At 38.3% G+C, this 21,175-nt stretch overlaps 1 protein-coding gene across 5 annotated transcripts in view; it reads left to right on the forward strand.

The window, feature by feature from the left end:
- Nucleotides 1–21,175, forward strand: part of rhbdl3 (rhomboid, veinlet-like 3) — a 129,832-nt gene that overhangs the window by 104,654 nt on the left and 4,003 nt on the right. For 4 of the 5 annotated variants that reach the window (XM_081380025.1, XM_081380026.1, XM_081380027.1 and 1 more), the window contains 2 exons: nt 15,326–15,426; nt 17,011–17,071. In XM_081380025.1, the coding sequence (XP_081236151.1) occupies nt 15,326–15,426; nt 17,011–17,071 (162 nt within the window). The remainder of the gene's footprint in view (nt 1–15,325; nt 15,427–17,010; nt 17,072–21,175) is intronic. The other variant, XM_081380028.1, reaches the window with a different exon arrangement.

Here is a 21,175-nt window from a genome sequence, read left to right on the forward strand (position 1 = left end):
ATATTACAATTTCAACAATATTTCAAGTGTACTCTTTCTTTGTAAAAAAAAAATGATTATAGGCCTACATTTTATCTATGTATTCATTACTTTCATATTTCGCCTGACTGTAACGTTGTTTTCATGAAATATTAGGGCATATTGTTAATTTGCAGTTTAATACGTTGCTTATACAAATAGCCTACATTTTATTTCAACATATTTCAGTAGATTTTTACTCATCTCAGTATAGCAATACAGCTTGCTGAAACATCATCATTCATTCACACACGCGATTTAAATTTAAACTGTCTTTGCCAGCTGTGGTAAACAGCGCGCATCTCTGCCGTTCATTCATTCATAAACAGAAACCCACGTGAAGAAATTCACGTGAGAAGGAAAAAAACTTACTAGTATTCCTCAGCTCGCTCCTCGATATACCCGCACTTCTGGGGGACATTTTCCATTATTATTCCTCACAGCTGCAAGACGGTGTAAACAAGTAAACTTGTGTTTTCTCGCGCTGATATGGGGGCGTTCACAGGATTGCGCGGATTGCCTCAGACATTTGCGTTTGAATAGCGCGCGCTCTCAGTGGGCGGAGTCACATTACATCTGAATCAGATGTAATTAGCTCGACTGGAATCGCTCTCTTTTAATACAGATTTCACAAGATGAGAATATTTGTTTTTTATATAAATTACTTCATTAAAAAGAAGAGAATTCAAGCTTCATGCCTGTGTGACTGTATGCCTGTTTGACTGAGTATTTGTTCATTTTCATTTAGTTATTGTTCATTTTCGGACGCGTTTCAGAATGGACTACACTGGCAGAGAGAAGGCAGAACTCGCTTCGTGTTTATTTTTCTTTATTTGGCAAAAAGCACAGCACTTTGTTTTTATTGTGAGTATACACAAAAATAATACACATTTAACAGAATCGATTGATGTATGAAACTTGTTTTGTAAAATCAAAGTCAAAAGAGTATTTCGGGTCTCAATTCAACTCATAAGGAAAAAAGCGAGCAGATCACGCCGGCGTGATCTCCGACCTCTGAGGGTTAACAGGATTATTCATGTTTTTCTTTTGTGTTAATTTTCAGCTATAAGGTAGAAATTGATAGGGGAAAAATGAAACAGAACAACCCAGAGAAAGATTATTTACAATATATTGAAAATTTTATCTTAATGGCAAAGGCCACACCCAATCTGTGAGCACTTAATTTTTCTGGGCTTTTCATAGAAGATCTCTAAGGCTCTTTGGTAATTGAATGCTATTGTGGGGGGGCCATTAATGGTGACACGCATGCACGTGGCCATGCTGTCCTTGTAGCCTATTCCTCAGGTCTGTCTTCACCTAGAAATAACTTAAAGGTGAATATTTTCACTGAAAATTTTTCTTTTTTCAGTGATTTTTTTTTTTTTTTTTCACTGAAAAATGTTAATATTCGGTAAAAGTTAGGGGTGGAACGGTACACAGAAGTCACGGTTCGGTTCATACCTCGGTTCAGACATCACGGTTCGGTACGAGTTCGGTACAATGGAGGGAAAAGCAAAACAAAAATACAGAAGGCTTGTGCATGTCTCAGGCTGAACCACCAAAGGAAAATAAATTACTTAAGCCTTGTATTTTTTAAATAAGTTTTATTAATAAAGTAAAGGCATAGAACCAGTTTATTTGTAGTGCACTGACAATAGTTTTATATAATTAGTTTATTAATTAAATTAATAAAAGACCTTGAGATATGTTTGGTAATTGTACCTGAATGAATTGAAAATTAATTTGCTACATTTCAGGTTAATATATTTGTTTTCTTTAAAATTTTAATTAACAGTAACTTTAACACTTTGCAGTTTGAATGATGTCCTGTATAAACAAAATGACGGAGTATGTTTTTATGTTTCCACTGTTCGATCGCGCCCGCGCCTCACACACACACACACGCGCACACACATATAAGTAAACACTTTACACGCCTCTCTCTCTCTCTCTCTCTCTCTCTCTCTCTCTCTCTCTCTCTCTCTCTCTCTCTCTCTCTCTCGGCGTCTGTGGTTGCTATGCAACCATGAACAGAGAGGCGCGCCTGGAAAAACGAGTGCGCCGCATCTACATTTTAAATTTGCACGCGCAAAAAACGCGCTATGTGAACGGCCTCTTATGGCAACGTGACATTAGCCTAATCGAAAATATTTCCATATGTGGCTCTTTCCTCCCTTCTTGTCAACAAGTGGATTCAGAGCCACTGCATTAGCAGCGCCGCCGATCGCCATATCTCAGTGTTTTTAGGTGTGTAAGTGAATGAAGTGAATGTCGTGATATTACTGATCATGTGAAGATTTTGCAGTGGCGCTACAACCAAGTTGTATTTGGTATCTGGCATTATAGCATGACTCACAGGTGTGGCCCACCCTAGTGCCTTTCGTCCCGGAGGTACATGAAGAGCTCACAAAGTTGTGGAAGGCACCTTTTACCGCCAGGGCCCTCTTCACAAGCTCTTTCACCCTCACTACCCCCGATGGTGGGGTGGCCAGGGGCTACACAGAGGTTCCACAGGTGGAGCGGTCAATTGCGGTGCATTTGTGCATTTATGCTGCCACCTGGCAGAATCGTCCCAGACTCCCGTCCAGGGTCTGTAAGTTTACTTTGTCCCTGGCAGCAAGGGCTTACAGTGCCTCTAGACAGACCATCAGGCCAAGGCACTAAGAGATCTGCACAAGGATAGTCTTGAGCCATGATTGATGCAGGAAGTGCGTTTGGTGTCCGACTTAACTCTATGAGCATGACCTAATCATCAGGTTCCTCAGAAGCACCAGGAGGTTAAATCCTCTTTAAAGCCTTATTCCATCTTGGGACCTCTCTGTAGTCTGGGCCTGCAGAGTGCTCCTTTTGAGCCCTTGGAGTCAGTTGAGTTGATCGCCCTATTTTTGAAGACAGCCCTCCTGATTGCGCTTACTTCCATCAAGTATTTCTACTTTTTCACTTGTAGGCGTTCTCTGTCAGCGAAATGTGCCTAGTTCAGTCTGGCATACTCTCACGTGATCCTAAGACCCTGGCCAGGCTATTTAGGGATCAAGTGGTGAACTTCCAAGCACTGCCTTGGGACCTCCAGCAACCTGGTCATTAGTGTTTTCCCCATTGACCCCTAGTTACTATTACTCTTTGTTACTATTATAACCTCTGTTCACTTATGGGGGGAACGAGGCGCTGTGTCCCTCTTGCCACAACTCTGAACTACATGCTGAATGGCTGGGACATGTTCTCGGCTCCTCAGCACAAACCTGAATGAGTGGATGCACTCCTTAAAGCACCTTGTGCTCTGCTTTTGGGGTGAGTTTGGTGGAATGGTTCAGTCTGGACAGATTGCCAGTGGTCTGAAACCTTCTCCATTGTACATTATTTTAGATACAGTGAAATAGAGATTAAGAAATGTTAGAAATGTCTTTAACCTGTTAACCGTTGCCAGTGCGCGGGCGCACTGAAGTTATTTTTTTTTTATATATAGTTCAAAGTTACTATCAGATTTAATGTTATACCTTGACAAACTATACATCATTAAAAAGATATAAGACTCAAGTTTCAGTATTTGACCACTATTGTATTCTGAGAAACTTATAGTGACAGTTATTTAAAAATTTGTGTCAGGAGTTATGAAATGAAAAAATGAGTCGATACCTTTGATATGAATTATGCGCGTCAGCCGCTTTCATTCATAAAAAACTCCCGTGCTGTCGTCATGACAGCGATTCACAAAACAACGTCCCTCAGGGCTTTAGCTCAAAAATGTGCAGATTTGGAGAAACATTAATATATTCTCATAGGTTTACATCAGATTTCTATAGACAGGAATAATATTTATTGAATTTATACCCAAATGCGTCGATGTAATCATTATGAGTGCTTGGATACTCTGTGTTTTCAATTCATACCAATAGCCTGAGGGCGCCCTCGCCGCCCTGTGCACAGTATTAGTCCATATATAGAACATGAAGAAGAGCCATGATCATGTGACATTCCAGGACGTCACTGATACACACAAAGCTAACAAGAGATCGCGCTGTAACATGCAGATACAGACGTTTTCAAGACAATAAACATTTTTGCAATGATATTTGAGTTACCTGTGTTTTTCAAGCCATGCCAGGTATTTCCATAATAATAGATTATATTTATAATGTAATGCTAATCTATATAGACTATCATTGTGCAGAATACTATACCAATAGTATATTTTCTGTCTGATTTTTTTATCTGAAGCCAAATTAGATCACAGAAGATTATTTAAAATACTTGACTTGCGTTATAAAGTAAGTTTGGAGCACAAACATGGTTTTAATCTCATAAATTGTCGTGTATTGATGGTGTGCTAAGCTGCATGCTAGCTAGCCCTAGGTGCACCTGCCACCTAGAAGTTATACTTTTATGATTTTTTGAATGCTTACTGAAATGTTTCCTTATTCAAGAAATGCATTTGATACAGTTTAAAATGTGAGGTGAACTTTGAGAAAAGAAATTAGGGACTGAAACCCTATGAATAGCCTGTGAATAGCCAGTCGTTAGTAACTATAATGCAGACAAAAGAAATGCATATTTAGAGCCATAACCAGGCTGGAGAGGTGTGAATGTGTCCAGGGGGAGACTGAGACTGAATGGGGCTCGTTTGCACCACAAAACAATAGAGACAATATACTGGATAGATGCTTAGAAGATGACAATAAACATCAGTTGCATTTTAGAGTCAAATCAAAATAAAGTAATTTGACATGGTCTTGAAAAACATTTAACTAAATACAGAGTTTTGGACTTATTATCTTCAGATTTTAAACATAAAATGTTTAGACATGTGGCTTTAGCTGTAGTGCATTTCTAGATTGCTACAGTGCCAACTTCAATTTTATTTTCATGAGGATGTTTCATAAAAATTAATTTCTAATAACTTTACAAAACTTTGAAGCTATTTATAACAATTTTTTTCATTATGACAATAATTAATTCTACATTTACAATAAACTGCCAGGTGTCAGCTTTCAAATGAGATCATACTTGTGCTTTTAGTACAAAGGGTTCATGAACTGTATCTGTTTCAGTTTGGGTATGTCATTTCTGGGGATTTTTCAAAAGTGGGGTTGCAGCTTAACAGGTTAAATCCTTTTATCAGGCTCATGAGGTTCAACAACCTTCTTTCAAGTGGTTAGGCATTGCTTTTGATTTTTATTTTATTTTATTTATTTTTTATTTATCCTTTATTTAACCAGGTGAAACTCATTGAGATTAAAATCTCAAGACACCAAAACAGAATAGTTTATTCAGGTTTATTTAAGGTGTCACCTTCCTCTTTAATTATGTTATATTCATTTTTTCTTGTTTCTACTGATTGTTGCACCTGTTTCTTATTTTGAGCATCAGATATAATGATAAATGTACAAACATTTAGATCCCCCTCAGTTGAAATCGTGTTCTGGGGGGCACCGCGATACAACCGAAAGGGCACTTTACTAAAGGGCACAGGGTTCTCAAGTCTCACGCATTGGCCGTGAGACACACGCAATTCAACCAGTTCACACGCTCTCACGCCACACCGTGTATTTCTCACGCTGAAAAGGCAATGCCAACCAAGTTGTCCTGCAAGCTTATAACGTTGTATATACGAGGCGCACTGCAGGCACACAAAGTGAAGTTTGCTGCCGCCAGCACGTATCTCGGCCAGATTGCGTTCGTTACTATGCAACATAGATGCGCGAACACACGGAAGTTGACGGAAAATTCTCGGCCACCGTACGTTCGTTACTAAGTAACCAACAACATCGCGCGAACACACGTCTGATGGAGAAGGTAAGTTGGAAGAAAGTAAGCTCGTCTAACATTTTTAGGCTAGAACATTAAATATATAAATGTTATCAAGGCATCAAAATGTGCAACAAACACTTACAACACAAAACACATTTCATAAGTTGGAGTGTGTACTCTTGTACACACACACACACACACACACACACACACACACACACACACACCTTAATACTCTATGTCATTTGTTCACAATGTCCCACCACACAATAAATCATTATACCATTTCGACTAGACACATTCAAAATGCAAAAAGATTTGTTTTTCCAAACTGTTTGGAGCAATATGTTATATGTTTGTAATTTTTGTAATTTTGAAATACAACATTTAAGAGTATATTTGATGTGATGAATTGCTCTGTCATTTATCAGATTTACCAATTGTTATAGTTTCAATTTGTGCTGGTTAATTATGAACAATGGGTAAAATTGGGGGGCGGGGATGGGCAGGGGCGGGGCTCCATTAGGGCCCCTCCCCTAACCGCATGTGATCTCACTCCAAGCTTTTGATAAAACTTGAGAACCCTGAGGGCACTTTACCCTTCCCCAACCTTCTCATTCTAGAGAGCATGAAACAAAAATCTCTATAGTGGAGCATGAGTCATCAATATTTATTTTCAAATATGCAAAATGTCAACAATCAGTAGTATATAAATAGCCTTAAAAGGCCACCTATTATGCAAAATTCACTTTTACATGGTGTTTGAACATAAATGTGTGTTGGCAGTGTGTGTACACAACAACCCTATAATGATAAAAATCCACCTAGTGCTTTTTTTTAAATCTCCATACATCATAAGCAGTGTTTCAGAACAAGCCGTTTTCAGATTTTGGGCAATGTGACGTACTTTTGCACAAGCCCTGCCCACGACTGTTGACTGACACTGCCGTATTAGCATAGACCTGCCCTGAGTGAGCTGTACACAGTCCGCCATTGTTTCAATGCAGGAGCAGCTGTAGACAAGAATGTCTTCTAAGCTATTGAGGTGTTTTGTTGTTGGATGTAAAAATGAACACAGCAGTCGTCATGTACTCCTGACATCAGAGCCGGTGAAGATGCATTGGATTACTTTTGTTTTTGAAGGTAATGCGCCCCCAATCTAGTTGCCTAAATGTGTTTATGTTTGCGTAAATCATTTTACACCAAACTGCTTTGTGAACGATGGTCTATACAAAGCAGGCTTTGCTAAAAAGTTTTTACTCGAGGATGGATCTGTACGAACTGTTTGTGATCCAGCTTATAGTCTCTGGAGCGATACTAGTCACGGCAGTAATAAAAGGGAGAGCGCGCACTTTATTACAGTTCATCAGAGTTGTTTTACGGATATAAAGTTTGCCAGTTTATTAAGCCCCCACTGAAAAGGTCTGTATATATTTGTTTACTGTTAGTTGTAACGTAACAAGTGTTTTTGTGAAATTCGCTATGTATGTTGATGATAATGCAAGGGAGAGAGAGAGAGTTTATGGATAAGACTTTGATGCGCACTTCTTGTACTGTTTTTCTCAGCTCTTATGGTGATTTTCTGGATTAAAACAAATGCTTCATCTATTGTATGAAGTACAATAAACTTCATAAAACACATCAGTACTTTTTTGGCCATCATCTGGATGGGGTCCGTTAAAACAGGCTTGTACTAATAGTGGATAAAAGCAAGATGACAAATAAGTTATAACCGTGATTAAACTCTCCATACACAATATATTACAATATATTCTCTGGCTCTGCAGGGATTATTGTCCGACTCCGGTTCGACCTGAACACTGCTAATACAGTTTCTGTTCGGACATTTTCATTCAGTGAGATGAGATTGTCCTGCACTGCAGCACAAGCTCTTGAAGCTCCGCCCTCTTCTTGAAAGTATGCCAGAGGCACCAGCTCATTTGCAATAAAAGGGACACACAAAAACGGATAGTTTTTGCTCACTCCCTAAAAGTGCCAATTTTAACATGCTGTAAAAAAAATATCTGTGGGGTATTTTCAGCTAAAACTTCACATACACACTCTGGGGACATCAGAGACTAATTTTACATCTTGTAAAAAGGGGCATAATAGGTGACCTTTAAAACTAACACAGTTCTGATTTAATGAGGTTCATTGCACTTAATCCAGTCAATCTCAGTTTACTTGTGTTTAAACTAATGAAATAAACAAAGTTGAAATCCTGAAAACTCATAAAATCAAGTAGAAATCCGAGAAAGATGGATGGAAGCAAACATGTTGGTATTTCATAATGATTATATAATTATATCCATGGTCCAGCCATGTGCTTTCAGACTTGTGAAGATTAACAAATGGAAAGCTGATTAAACACTACAAACACTCTGAGCTTTTCCAACATTAGAAAACCTCTCACAACAGTCTGAAACCCCTGCTGAGAGGAACAGTGAGGTAAAAAAAAGGAGAATTCAAGAAAAACAGAGAGATAAAGAGGCATAGGTAGTGAAAGTGAGAAAGATGCAGACCAAAGGAGAGAAGAAAGGAGGGGAAACCCACCTGCATTTTCCATCAGCTGTAGGATTTGATTTGAAGTGGAAATGTCATTTCATTCTCCCTGATGACATTAGCAGCTAATATCAGTGTGTGTGTGCGTGTGTTCTCCTGGGGAATCAGCAGCAGATGTCATACACAGAGGGGAGAAGTTTAACCCCAGCCCTCACTTTACTGCAGCTGTAAAGCAGCAGAGCTGGGACATTAGTCATACATTTCTGGAATATTTTGGAGAAGACTCCAGTAAGAAGTTGAAATGCTAATGGCTGTTTGTAGAGCTTGCAGGGTATATAAACAGGTTTGGTTATGTGAAGTTGGTTAATCTTATATTGTACTATTTGTTAAATACCTGTGAATTATAATACCAGATGACTTAACTGTTCTGATTATTAGCCTGTGTGAAGTTTTGCCCTCTGCTGCTTTAATTGCTCGAGCTCTTAAAATCGGAATGGATTCTGATTGGCTGTCAATGTTTTTATCATTCATCAGCTGGAAAAAAATCATTCAATGATATTGTTTTTCTGTGTCCTTATCGTTATATGGCCCTATACACCTGGCGCAATTCAGTGCCAGGCACGACACAAGGGTTTTTTGCTAGTTTCAGCCCGACGCAGTTATCATTTTCACGCCCTGCGCCACGTTTAACCCTCTGGGGACGGATTGGGCGGTACCGCCCAAAATGGCATACTTTTACAAATGTGTAATTATCTTAAAAACTATTAATGATAGAGAGATGCGGTCTTTTTTGCCGTCTTCCTCAGATTCCGCTGAAAACAATGGTATATGGTATACACACTTCCTTGTTGCGTAATACCACTGCGTATAAGGCCAATGAAATTGATGTTGTTAGGAATATTCCACGGGCAAAGACCAATGGAAAAATTGCCGCTGGGAGGAATATTTTTCTTACCCAATCAGAGGAAGGTTACCATGACGTATTCTAGCTAATCAGAGGACTCTGTAGCCTTGCAAGGGGTGGTACTATAGTAAGTGATATGACGCAAACAGCGTTGAGTGGAGAAGGAGACAGAGAGAGAACGGAGCGGAGCGGAGTATTACACACAGAGATTTATATGAGAGAGAGACAGAAGAACGATTATAATATTTATAATATTTATTTATATATATATATATATAGCATATTAGCAATTATAGCATTATTATTTTATTGTTTTAGCACTTTTATGATGGCAAGCAGTACAAGATTTACCTCAGAACAAGCTCTGGAACAATTACTGGAAAGTGACGAGGAGAAATCCGAATTCTGACAGCTTTTTGAAAAAACGCCTGGGACTGTTTGTATATAAAGTTCATTATTTCATTGTTCTTTACACTTTTGATTGAACAATTACAAATGTCTGTCAAGCAAAGGTTTTGAAAAATATATTTTTTGTTCAAAAACTGTTCACTATTGTTGTGTGAGGTGTTATTTTCAGTAATAAATGACTAAAATAAAATTTTCGTAGTTTATTGTAAATATTTTTTACTCATACTTCCTTTATAAACACATTACATGCATTCTTATGTTAGCTTAGGGTTTTCTGAATCCATAGATACCAAACACATGGTGTTCCATCTCCATTACATATGGTTTATAAGCCCAAATGTAAAAATAGAGAAACGGACCAAAAAGGGCTTAGTCCCCAGAGGGTTAAATAGCAAATGCATTTGCGCCCATTTGTGCGCCCATGGGCATGCTGGTCTTAAAACAAGGTGTGTTCAGGCGCATTGTTGGCGCGTTGCTATTTTGAGGCAACTGAAATAGACTGCGCCCTTGACCAACTGAAACCTGGTCTAAAGTCAATGGCGCAATATTGTTTTTTTGTTTTTTTTAAAGAGCGCTTTAGTAATGTGCGCCTATAGGCGGGTCCACAACGCATGTACACTTTCCTCGCTAGAGAAGCTTTCCGTTTTTTCGCTTGCAAATTCCAACTTGTAAATAGTGAATCCACCATGGCACTAACACAAATTTTTAAGGGAATGGAAGAATATTCTGTTTAGTATATTGCACGTTATGCCCAAAACACAATCATGATAATAAAAATTAGCAAATGCTAAAGCTTGGGTTGCTGAATATTAGATCCCTTACTTCAAAAGCACTTATTGTTAATGATATGATTACAGACTATAACCTAGATGTGCATGTGTTTGACAGAAACCTGGCTGAAACCAAACGATTACATTACTTTAAATGAGTCCACCTCGCAAGATTACTGTCATAAACATGAGCCTCGTCTGAAAGGCAAAGGGGGAAGTGTTGCTGTAATTTATAGTAATAATTTTAGAATTACTTAGAAGTCTAGTTTCGTAGCATAGCGTAGGAAGCATCGTGACGTAGAACGAACGTAGAGTTTTGTTTTGCTCTGCTCTCTGGCTGCGCTGGGACTTGAAGGAGGTGGACCCCATTACTTCACATTATAACCACTGAAAGATCTAAGACATTTTCTAAAATAACTGAAAATGTGTTCGTCTGAAAAAAGATTGACATATACATCTCGAACGGCTTGAGGGTGAGTAAATCATGGGTTAAATATCATTTTTGGCCGAACTATCCCTTTAATGTCATTAATTCATCTTTGTCATTAGGATGCATACCAAAAACTTTGAAGCTGGCTATGATTATACCGCTTGTTAAAAAAACGCAACTTGATCGTACAGAATTAGTCAATTACAGGCCGATCTCGAATCTACCTTTTCTGTCAAAGATACTAGAAAAGGCAGTATCCTCAGAACTGTTCCTTTTTAGAAAGAAATGATATCTGCGAGGATTTTCAGTCAGGATTTAGACTGTACCATAGTACTGAGACTGCTCTCATTAGAGATACAAATGATTTGCTCTTATCATCCGATCGTGGTTGTATCACTCTATTAGTGTTACTCGATCTTAGTGCTGCATTTGATACTATTGACCACAACATTCTTTTAAATACACTCTCAGAAAAAAAAGTACAAAAGCTGTCACTGTGGCGGTACCTTTTCAAAAGGTACACCTTTGTACCTAAAGAGTGCATTTTAGTCCCTCAAAGGTACATATTGGTACCAAAAGTGCACATATTAGTTCCAAAAGTGTGCATATTAGTACCTAAATGGTACATATTAGAAACATTTTGAAGGGTACTGTCCCAGTGACAGCTTTTGTACCTTTTTTTCTGAGAGTGTAGACTCGAAAATTATGTTGGCATTAGTGGAATTGCATAAGCATGGTTTAAATCATAAGTCATTTCCTACTACTTAATTCTGAAAAAAACAGAGATTCTACTTATTGGACATAAAACTTCCTCACGTAATAATCTAGAATACTGTCTAACACTTGATGGCTGCTCTGTCAAGTTTTCGTCGTCGGTTAGGAACCTGGGTGTGTTCTTTGATACCAATCTTTTATTTGAAAGTCACGAGTCTAGTATCTGTAAAACCGCATTTTTCCATCTTAAAAATATATCTAAATTATTTCATATGCTCTCATTGACAAATGCGGAACAATTAGTCCATGCGTTTATGACATCAAGGCTAGATTATTGTAATGCTATTATGGGTGGTTGCCCTGCATGCTTAATAAACAAATTACAGCTGGTCCAAAACGCAGCAGCTCGAGTTCTTACCAGAACCAGGAAGTATGACCATATTAGCCCAGTTCTGTCAACACTGCACTGGCTCCCTAATAAACATTGTATACATTTTTAAATATTGCTGATTACTTACAAAGCACTAAATGGTTTAGCTCCGCAGTACTTGAGCGAGCTCTTAACGCATTATAGTCCTTCACGTCTATTGCGATCTCAAAATTCCGGCCAGTTGATAATACCTAGAATATCAAAATCAACTGCTGGCGGTAGATCCTTTTCCTATTTAGCACCAAAACTTTGGAACAGTCTTCCTAACATTGTCCGGGAAGCAGACACACTCTGTCAGTTCAAAGCTAGACTAAAAACACATCTCTTTGACCTAGCATTCACATAATACATTATAGACTTCTATAATTCAATGTTAGGCTGCATAGATTAGGTCAGCCGGAACAGGGAACACTTCCCATAAATCCTGATTTACTCGTTACATCATAAGAAGAATGGCGTCTACGCTAATATTAGTCTCTCTGTTTATCCCGAGGTTTACCGCAGTCCGCCGGATCCAGGCTGTATCCAGATCTGATGAAGGACCTGCGCCTGGACGCGACGACAGTGCAGTCCTGAAATGTCAACTAGGCTCTTCCCTGTGAAGGCCTCCCTCCCCTCCCTTTACCTCTGTACAGATAAAGCATTGTCCGGATAATTCCGGTTCGCGTGGCTACGTGGAAGTGATAAAAATACTGTATAATTAATTTTAAGGCCAGACAAGTTGTATGTTGAGGGTTGGTTTGTAGGGAAGGACTACACACCTACGCACATATATTCAAACGTGCATAGTCTGCATACCTATAGACTGAACTCGTAATACGCATGTGCACGCCATCGCGTTCTCACTGGTTCGCGTTTTTGAAGTTTGCGCAGTAAGAACTTAAGAGTTTTCTGTTAAAATGGTGTCGTGTTAGCGGCCCCTAAGTTAATAACTAATGATCGTTGCGACGGAAGTGAATCAATCAAACTAACTTTAGCTGGACAATAACTTTATTCTAGAGCTGCTATAAAGCCAAAACACTTTACTTTAATTTCCTATTATCAATTTAAAGCTGCTTTTGAACAATCTACATTGTTAAAAGCGCTATATAGATGAAGATGACTTGACTTGACTTGACATGACTCATTAAGAGAATAGGGGTAAGACCTTTTAGACCTTGCGCTGGGCATGCCAACCATTTTTCCTGTCGTTAAACTAGCAAAAGTGGATTCGTACACGCCCTAAGTGCACTTATGCTGTGCGCTTTAGACCATGCGCTTAGATTGTTAAAATAGGGCCCATAGTTGTGGTGTGGACAATGCTATTCTTTTATATTTAAAACGTTTTTTAGAACTATATCTTTATCATTATTTGTAAAGTTATCGTTCCTGGTGTGAACAGGCCTTAATAGTCAATTTTGTTTTTTCCAAGGTTCATTCTTACATTATTAAATTTGCTTCTCCTCAGTCATAAATATGTGTTTACATCCTTGTGTAACTCACATGAGGGTGAGTAAATGATGACTTTTTTCAGTGAACTATGCTTTTAATGTCTGGTGGTAGGAAAAGGAATAAAGTTCTTTAATTTTGTTATTGCAAATAAATCACCCACATTGTACATTTTAAAGTGCCATTATTACCACATAGATAGGCTGTTAGTACATAAAAAAAATTGTGCACTTTAGCTATACTTTAATGTGCATGTGACCAAATAAAAATGGAACAGCACATTGAGGTGTCACTAAGTCACATTCGTCTACTAGTATTTCACATTCTTACACAGCAATCAGCAGCAGCAGTATGTAGGTCTGATCACAATGGGTAAGTGTGCATTCACTGTGTGTGAATTTGAATGTACATCCTGTAATTACATTTTTATAAGACACTGCCACTCTCTGCCTAGAGAAACTTGATATAGTAATCAGAGGTTGCGTGTTTGTGTTACGATCTGGCTGTGTAGATACATCGCACGATGAAGGACTATAAACACAACAGTCTTTATTAAATCCACTGATAGAAACACAGGAGTTCATTGGAGAATAATATAAATACAACCACTTAAACATAGACGATGACCGACAACAAACTGAACCAAACAGGAGGTTTTTATACAGGAACATGAAGGAACTAAATGGGATCAACTGGACGAGAATTAACTGATTAGTAACCATAGAGACTAAAAGAAACGACAGGAATGAACCAAACAGAACATAATCGTGACAGTTTGCTTTCATCTCTGCATACAGCCATTACATTTTTACACATATTCACTTGTTGCTCTTTTCTTCAGTAGTATCTGTTACGATTAAATTCAGTTTTCTGTGTTTGTTGCCTTGGTTTGTTGCCATATCCAAATAACATGGCCGATGCCTTATTTTCCTCAGAAGCAGAACTTACTTGTTTGTTTTCATTACAGTGCTCGAAGTGGGCCGGTATGCGCTGGTACACTGCACATGCGTACCAGCACTTCTCACATGTTGCTGGTAGTCTGACTGCCCACACCGCACCAGCACCCCCTCCACAGAACGCAATTTAAACCGAAAATATACATTTTGTAAATATTTGAAAATAAATCCTTTATCTGGATTTCGATAAATCTGCTGATATGTTATGAGACTCTGCAGTCTGGTCTCTGCAGGTCTCAAGTCAAGAGGCTTGTGTTATGAATAAAAATTTCCACAGTGATGCAGTAAATTGAGTTTCATTTAAAACACCCACATTAAAGGAATAGTTTAATAATTGCAGTCCCACTTTTTATTAAGTGTCTTTAACTATTATGTACTATTTAAATTAATAATATGATACAGTGCATTTATTTTGCTTACTGTTTTTTTAAATTATACTTATATTTAAAAAAATACCTGCATGTTACTACAGCTGTAATTAATTTCTGTAATTACATCTATAATTACACTGCTGATACACTACATATTACAAGTACACTGCTGACCCTTCCCTTACACCTTAACCCACCATTAAACCTAACCATAGCATTAAACCTGTCTCTAACCTTACCTCCCCCCTCAATAGCAGCAAAAGTGTTTTGCAATATAACATAAACACAATAAGTAGGCAACATTGTATCTTGCATTTTTTATGCGAGAACATTTAATTAAGACACCTACTGTAACATAAGTTGTGACCAAAATTACAATTTTGTCATCCTTATTTATTTCCACCCCCTTATTATCTTAGGCAGAATGTCTTATGAGCTTATAATAGCATTGTGACAGATTCAAATTTGTCATTTTTCATTGATATTCTTTCAATCTGCCATCTCTTGACTCATATTTGCTGTCATTTGTTCAATTGTTAACAATGGATTCATTTCAAGTGATTTTGGCTCCAGTTTCTAAGAAAGAGAAAGTATTGGTGAAAATATCATATTTGTGTTATTGTGACTTGTCTGCATTGTCTTCCTGCAGGTTCATTGGCTGTATCAGTGACGGACATGACAGCACCTGTGGTCGGATCATCAGGGGGAGTCTATGCTCTGGTCTCTGCCCACCTCGCCAATGTCGTCATGGTAATTGAGAAATCACTATTTACCTTTTTGAGGAATTGTGATCAGGTTTTGCTCTAGAAAATGAAAATGGTTCAGCATCAATTTGTGACATTGCCTAGAAATTTAAATACAAAATCAATTTATCACAATGGTGCCATATAGTGGTTTATTTAGATTATAGACTTCAGTCTTCATTCAGGTCCTGTTTTAATTCTCTTTTGAAAAAAAAAAAAAAAAAAAAAAAAACAGGAAGCCCATGATAAATAATGAGTGTGAGGATCGGCCTGATTTCTCTTGTCACAAAAATGACACAATAACTCAAGCTATTAACCCTATCTGACGTGTATGTGCGTTATTCATAGACCTTTTTTTTTTTTTTTGCCTTTATTTCATAGACAGCTGTTCCCATTAATATTCTCAGATCATTAAATAGCTGAAAGATTGTTAGGCTCTTGTTACAAGCGTTTTAGCCATCCATATGATACGCATGTTAAATAGCATGTTTAGCAACCAGCAGCCATATCACCCTGTAGCACAAGACTGGTTGCCCACTGATGCTAAGCAGGGTTGAGCCTGGTTAGTACCTGGATGTGAGACCTTCTGGGAAAACTAGGTTGCTGCTGGAAGAGGTGTTAGTGAGGCCAGCAGGGGGTGCTCACCCTGTGGTCTGTGTGGGTCCTAATGTACCAGTATAGTGATGGGGACACTATACTGTCAAAGAGCACAGTCCTTCGGATGAGACGTTAAACCAAGGTCCTGACTCTCTGTGGTCATTAAAAATCCCAGGATGTCCTTTGAAAAAAGAGTAGTGGCTTAACCCCGGCATCCTGGCCAAATTTACCCATTGGCCTCTGTCTATCATGGCCTCCTAATCATCCCCATATATATATATTGGTGGTTGGTGGTTGAGGAGATCCCCCCTCCCATATGTAAATGCGTTTTGAGTACCTAGAAAAGCGCTATATAAATGTAGCGCATTATTATTATTAAACTCAAGTCTTTTATGTTGCTCCTCCCTCTCTTTCGCTGACCAATCAAAGACCTCTGTGCTGCTAAAACTTAGACCTTATCTCTAAGTGAATGGAGGTATTTTGTACTGCATAATGACCTGGTCACAGCCATTAAATATTAACACTGGGGCTATACACAGTTCTCCCTGATCAGATCACAAACCCTCTTGTACTTGCTCAGCATTTCAGATAGATTTTTTTTGTGTCAGCACTTTTACATGGTCAGGACTCAGATTACACATAGTTTGTTCACACAAAAAAACTGATCTCTCATCAGGTCAAATCAAAACTGATTCAGTTATTATTTAGAATATTACATGCAAAACAGCAAGACTGACCTTGAATTAGCTGATGTGTCACAGGTGCTAATGCTTCTCCCTATGCCAGCTCTGATCATCACATCATCACGGAAAATGCCAGAACAAATTTTCATTTCAGTTTGAAGCAACCTTGATAAAATGGGGTACCAAAACCAATTCCCTGGAACAACACCAGAACAGTCTAAGAAAGAATACTGATGTGCTTTCTCTCTTACCTACTACCAATTTTGTACTCTTATATCCTAATTTGATGTTTCTCTCTCTCGCTTCTACAGAACTGGTCAGGGATGAAGTGTCAGTTCAAGCTCTTTCGCATGGCAATGGCTCTGGTGTGCAGTATGTAAACTGTTTTTATGTTACTCATGCTAAAAATGAAATTTTTTGCTGGAAATATCAAATACTGAAAGTCCTTTCTAGGGACGCAAAATAAATTGGTTCCAAAACAGTTATCAGCAAATTAGAAATTATTTAATTTATTGAATATTCAAAGGTGCAGTATGTAAAATTGACAGCTAGCAGTTCAAACCAAATTCTAAATATTGGAGAGAGTTGTTTCTCCTGCCCCTCCTCCTCAAGAATTAATGCTCACGTGGGTTGCCAGTTTGAGAGACACAAAACAGGAATGGGCACAATTGACAATGGAAGGCGACGAGCCTCACAATAGCCGCGTAATCATTATCCTTCAAATTGCGCAAATTGAAATTGCGAATTGAAAATACACCCAATGGAAACACGTCAATTTAGCAAAAACTCCCATATATCGCAAAAAAGTTTTTAGGCTCGCATGAGGTGGTTTTTCAGGTAATTTGAAAAAGGAATATTTTGCAAAACTGCAATGGAAACAGTTTTTTTTTTTTTTTTTTTTGCATTTACAGGTCACCTGGCGTACGTAAAAGTCGATCATTATTTAAAGAAGGCGCAGTATGTTTGGACAGAAGAAGAGACTTATTTATTAAACTTTTTTATTAAACTCATAAAAGACAAAAGTATCACGGGAATACTGGATTCTAAACAACAAAGTTCTGCCACAATTTATCAAGACCTTGAAGCAGATAGGAGGGAGAAACACCTCATATGTACCGCTCCCAAGTATAAGGGGCTTTCCTTGCCATTAATGCTTTGATAACACACATAGACATAGATCTTAGACTCTAGATTTTAGATGGATGCTAAGGCTTTTTAGGTTGGGTAGATTCTGCCATCTCTGAAATTACATAAATCACCTTTAATTATGCATTCTCATTCACCCTACTTTATGTTTAGATTACGTTTGCCATCATCTACTGCTCACTTAAAGGACAATTCCGGTGAAAAATGAACCTAGGGGTAATTAACACATGCTTACCGAGTTGATCGTTCCCTGGGATGCGTTTTCATGAAAATCGAATGTAAAGAGTTTTATCTCTAAAAACAGATTAGCTCATAACACTAGTATATGGGGCCACAAATAAGTAAAAGTAAATCGCTAGTTAATACCACTAACAAGGCTCAAAATAGCCTCATACTAACACGGTAGCATAATGAGGGTCCCTACATGCAAACCGAAGCATTGAGAACTTTGTAAGTGTACAGACAGTTTAATAAGAAGATACTTTATAAAGACAGTACATTACGCGTTTTCAGGCAGGCGTCATCTTCGAAAACAGTGCACGGCGTTCGTGACTAGACTAGTCGAGACTGTTTTCAAGAGGCCTGCTGCCTGTAAACCATAGACTGTAAAAAAATATGGACGTAGTGTCCGTGACGTCACCCGTAGGTTTCTGAAGAGCATTTTTGAAGCCTAAAGTGGGCGAAGCCGGCCGTCGCCATCACTAGCGGCGCCAGGAATTTGATTGTAGGTGGGCCCCCAGAAAACTGGATGGGCCAGTTAAAATAAGCAAAAAAAACCAAAAAAAAAAACGGGTTCCCCTTCATCTCCGTTTCAACGCTTTTCTGCGGCACTGAGGACAGCGACTCAGTAGCCTACCTGAATTTAATGCGGAATTAGCATAGGTAAAAAAAAAAATTAAACAGTAATTTTTTGTTGCTTTTTTAATACAATTACAATTTTATTTAATTTATTGCTTAATAAAATTATAGGCCTATTATTTTTAGTTTATTAACAGCAACAACAGCTGTAAAGATGAAGTTGACGATCGCCATCTCCGTAGTAGTGAACGCGCCTATAGAGAGAAATGCACATCATGGATTACATAACCAGAGAGTAGCCTATTTCTTTTCGTTTTAAATTGTTAAAAAGACATTTCAAGCTTTCTTAAGATATATTTCATGTCTGTGAGGCATATGCTGAGTTTCGTTAAGTTAGGATGAGATGCGCTCCTGTTCACGAGCAATGCAAGTGACCGCGCGGGCGCCTCTATGATTGTGTTGTCTGCTATATTTAAATATTTTTATTTATTAAATCCAGGCAATTGGTTGATAAAAAAAATATTAAAATTAAGATACAATTTATACAAAACGAAATTTACTTTAAAAAAAGTCTTTCTGCAAAACAAAACTTAATTAAGTGGTCAAAATTATGTCTGACCCGCTCCATGTCTCTCGATATTGCTCATCCTATCTTACTCGTGCGGTTCACTTTTCATAATCAACATAGATGAAAAAATAACATTATAATATTTTAACAAATATGAAACTAAATGCGCTTATTTAATGGCAACAACACAGTAGACTCTCAACCTACAGACTCTCTATTTGTACAAATTGCTGCACATTCATTTTATTCTGAATTTTGCACACATAAGTTGAAAGGCATTTGTTTGTGCATGCATGTGAAACATATCTGCAACATTTATCAAGTTCACTGATAATTATGCGTGCATTTATTAATTATTATCTTAATGAATAATGTAACAAGGACGAAGCATGTAAACTGCGTTGTTTGTTTAGAATGGAATGGATCGCAAATAGATCTGAATGAAGAAACGTACAAAACCATAGTAGAAAATGGGTGGGCCCGGACCTAAAATGGGTGGGCCCAGGCCCACCCGGGCCCAATGGTAGCGCCGCGGCTGGTCGCCATCTTGGCCTTGCATCACTCCCGGATTGCAGAAAATGGGCAGAGGCGGGGCGTGAGTGGAGCTGAAGCCTGGCTATCTGAAATCACCTAGCTCGACGTGATCGAGTATTTAGTTCAGGCTGGGCATAGATATATGTTTATATCTATGCAGGCTGGGGAGGTAATTCTATAACGTTGCAACTGACAGTAACGTTACCAAGTCTGCGACTGCACAGGGCCTCGCGCTAAAGTGACAGTTGATGATGTAAAGCCAATTAAAAGTTCCTATTTTTGCCCTTCGAAATATTATAATAGTTAAAAGACATGGCTACATGTGAGACTGTGTATCGTGATTCTGTACTATTCTGATAGTTGAAAATGTGTAATGCAGGAACTCTTAATATTACTCTGAGAGAGTGTGTGTGACAGTGATTTATGTGCATAACGTTAACGTTACATGTCAGTCACTCTTTTTTTATAGTCTATGGTCCGTCAGCGCGGCATCGCTCGTCAAGTTCGTAGAGAGCTTATTCAGTCCATTTTAAATTCTGATTTTGGCTGCCTCTCAAATGGGTTAAACCATAGATATAACGTTATTGCCTATGAAGTTCAAGTAAATGCGCTAGAAAATCCACGCTCATTCAAGGATGTGCATTTATTGCATGATTTCACCTGACGGTAACTTACATAAGCATATTATAATCTATCTGTTCCGTGAGAGCAGAACGAACGAGCCTTTATTGACGTTTAAAAAAAAAAAAACTCAAAAAACCAACGAAATTGTCAGACATCCATTAGTGCATGTACACAGAGGAAAACTGAAATACACCGCTCTGTTCTCTCGAACGATAGGCTACTCGGCGACAACAACGGAATCCTAAGCCGTGGGCGAAGTAACTTAATGGGTGTATTAAATTGTATGAAATAATCCCGAAAAAAAAGCACAAAACACGGCAGAGATGGCAAGTTCAGCAGCTAACATTTGCTGAGGTGAAGTGACGGCTAGTAACAACAGACAAACGGCTAGCATTAACATCAGCGACAACCCACCTGTCACTCAAGTGGCCACACCCTTAATTATGCAGAACTTTAAATATTAATCAACTAAACGGATGAGTTATAAAAAAATTCACCCCCCTCACAGTTGTCATGAAGGGCAAAATTAGCTGTATAGACCAAAGCCACATACAGACACCAGGCTGTAAACATGTTTTTTTCTGCTGTAAAATTTGGCATTTTAACATGGGGGAGATACAGATTTGACTCACTTTTGACATCAGCCTCAAGCGGCCAGTCAACGAATTGCAGTTTAACTCACTTCTGTGTTGGTTTCAAGAGAGAGACGGGGAGGTTGCCGCTTGCTGTAAACGCATAATGTACTGTCTTTATAAAGTATCTGTTTATTTAAACTGTCTGTACACTTACAAAGTTCTCGATGCTTC

This window comes from Scardinius erythrophthalmus, assembly GCF_964197995.2.
Source record: "Scardinius erythrophthalmus genome assembly, chromosome: 12".
Taxonomy (NCBI): Eukaryota; Metazoa; Chordata; class Actinopteri; order Cypriniformes; family Leuciscidae; genus Scardinius; species Scardinius erythrophthalmus.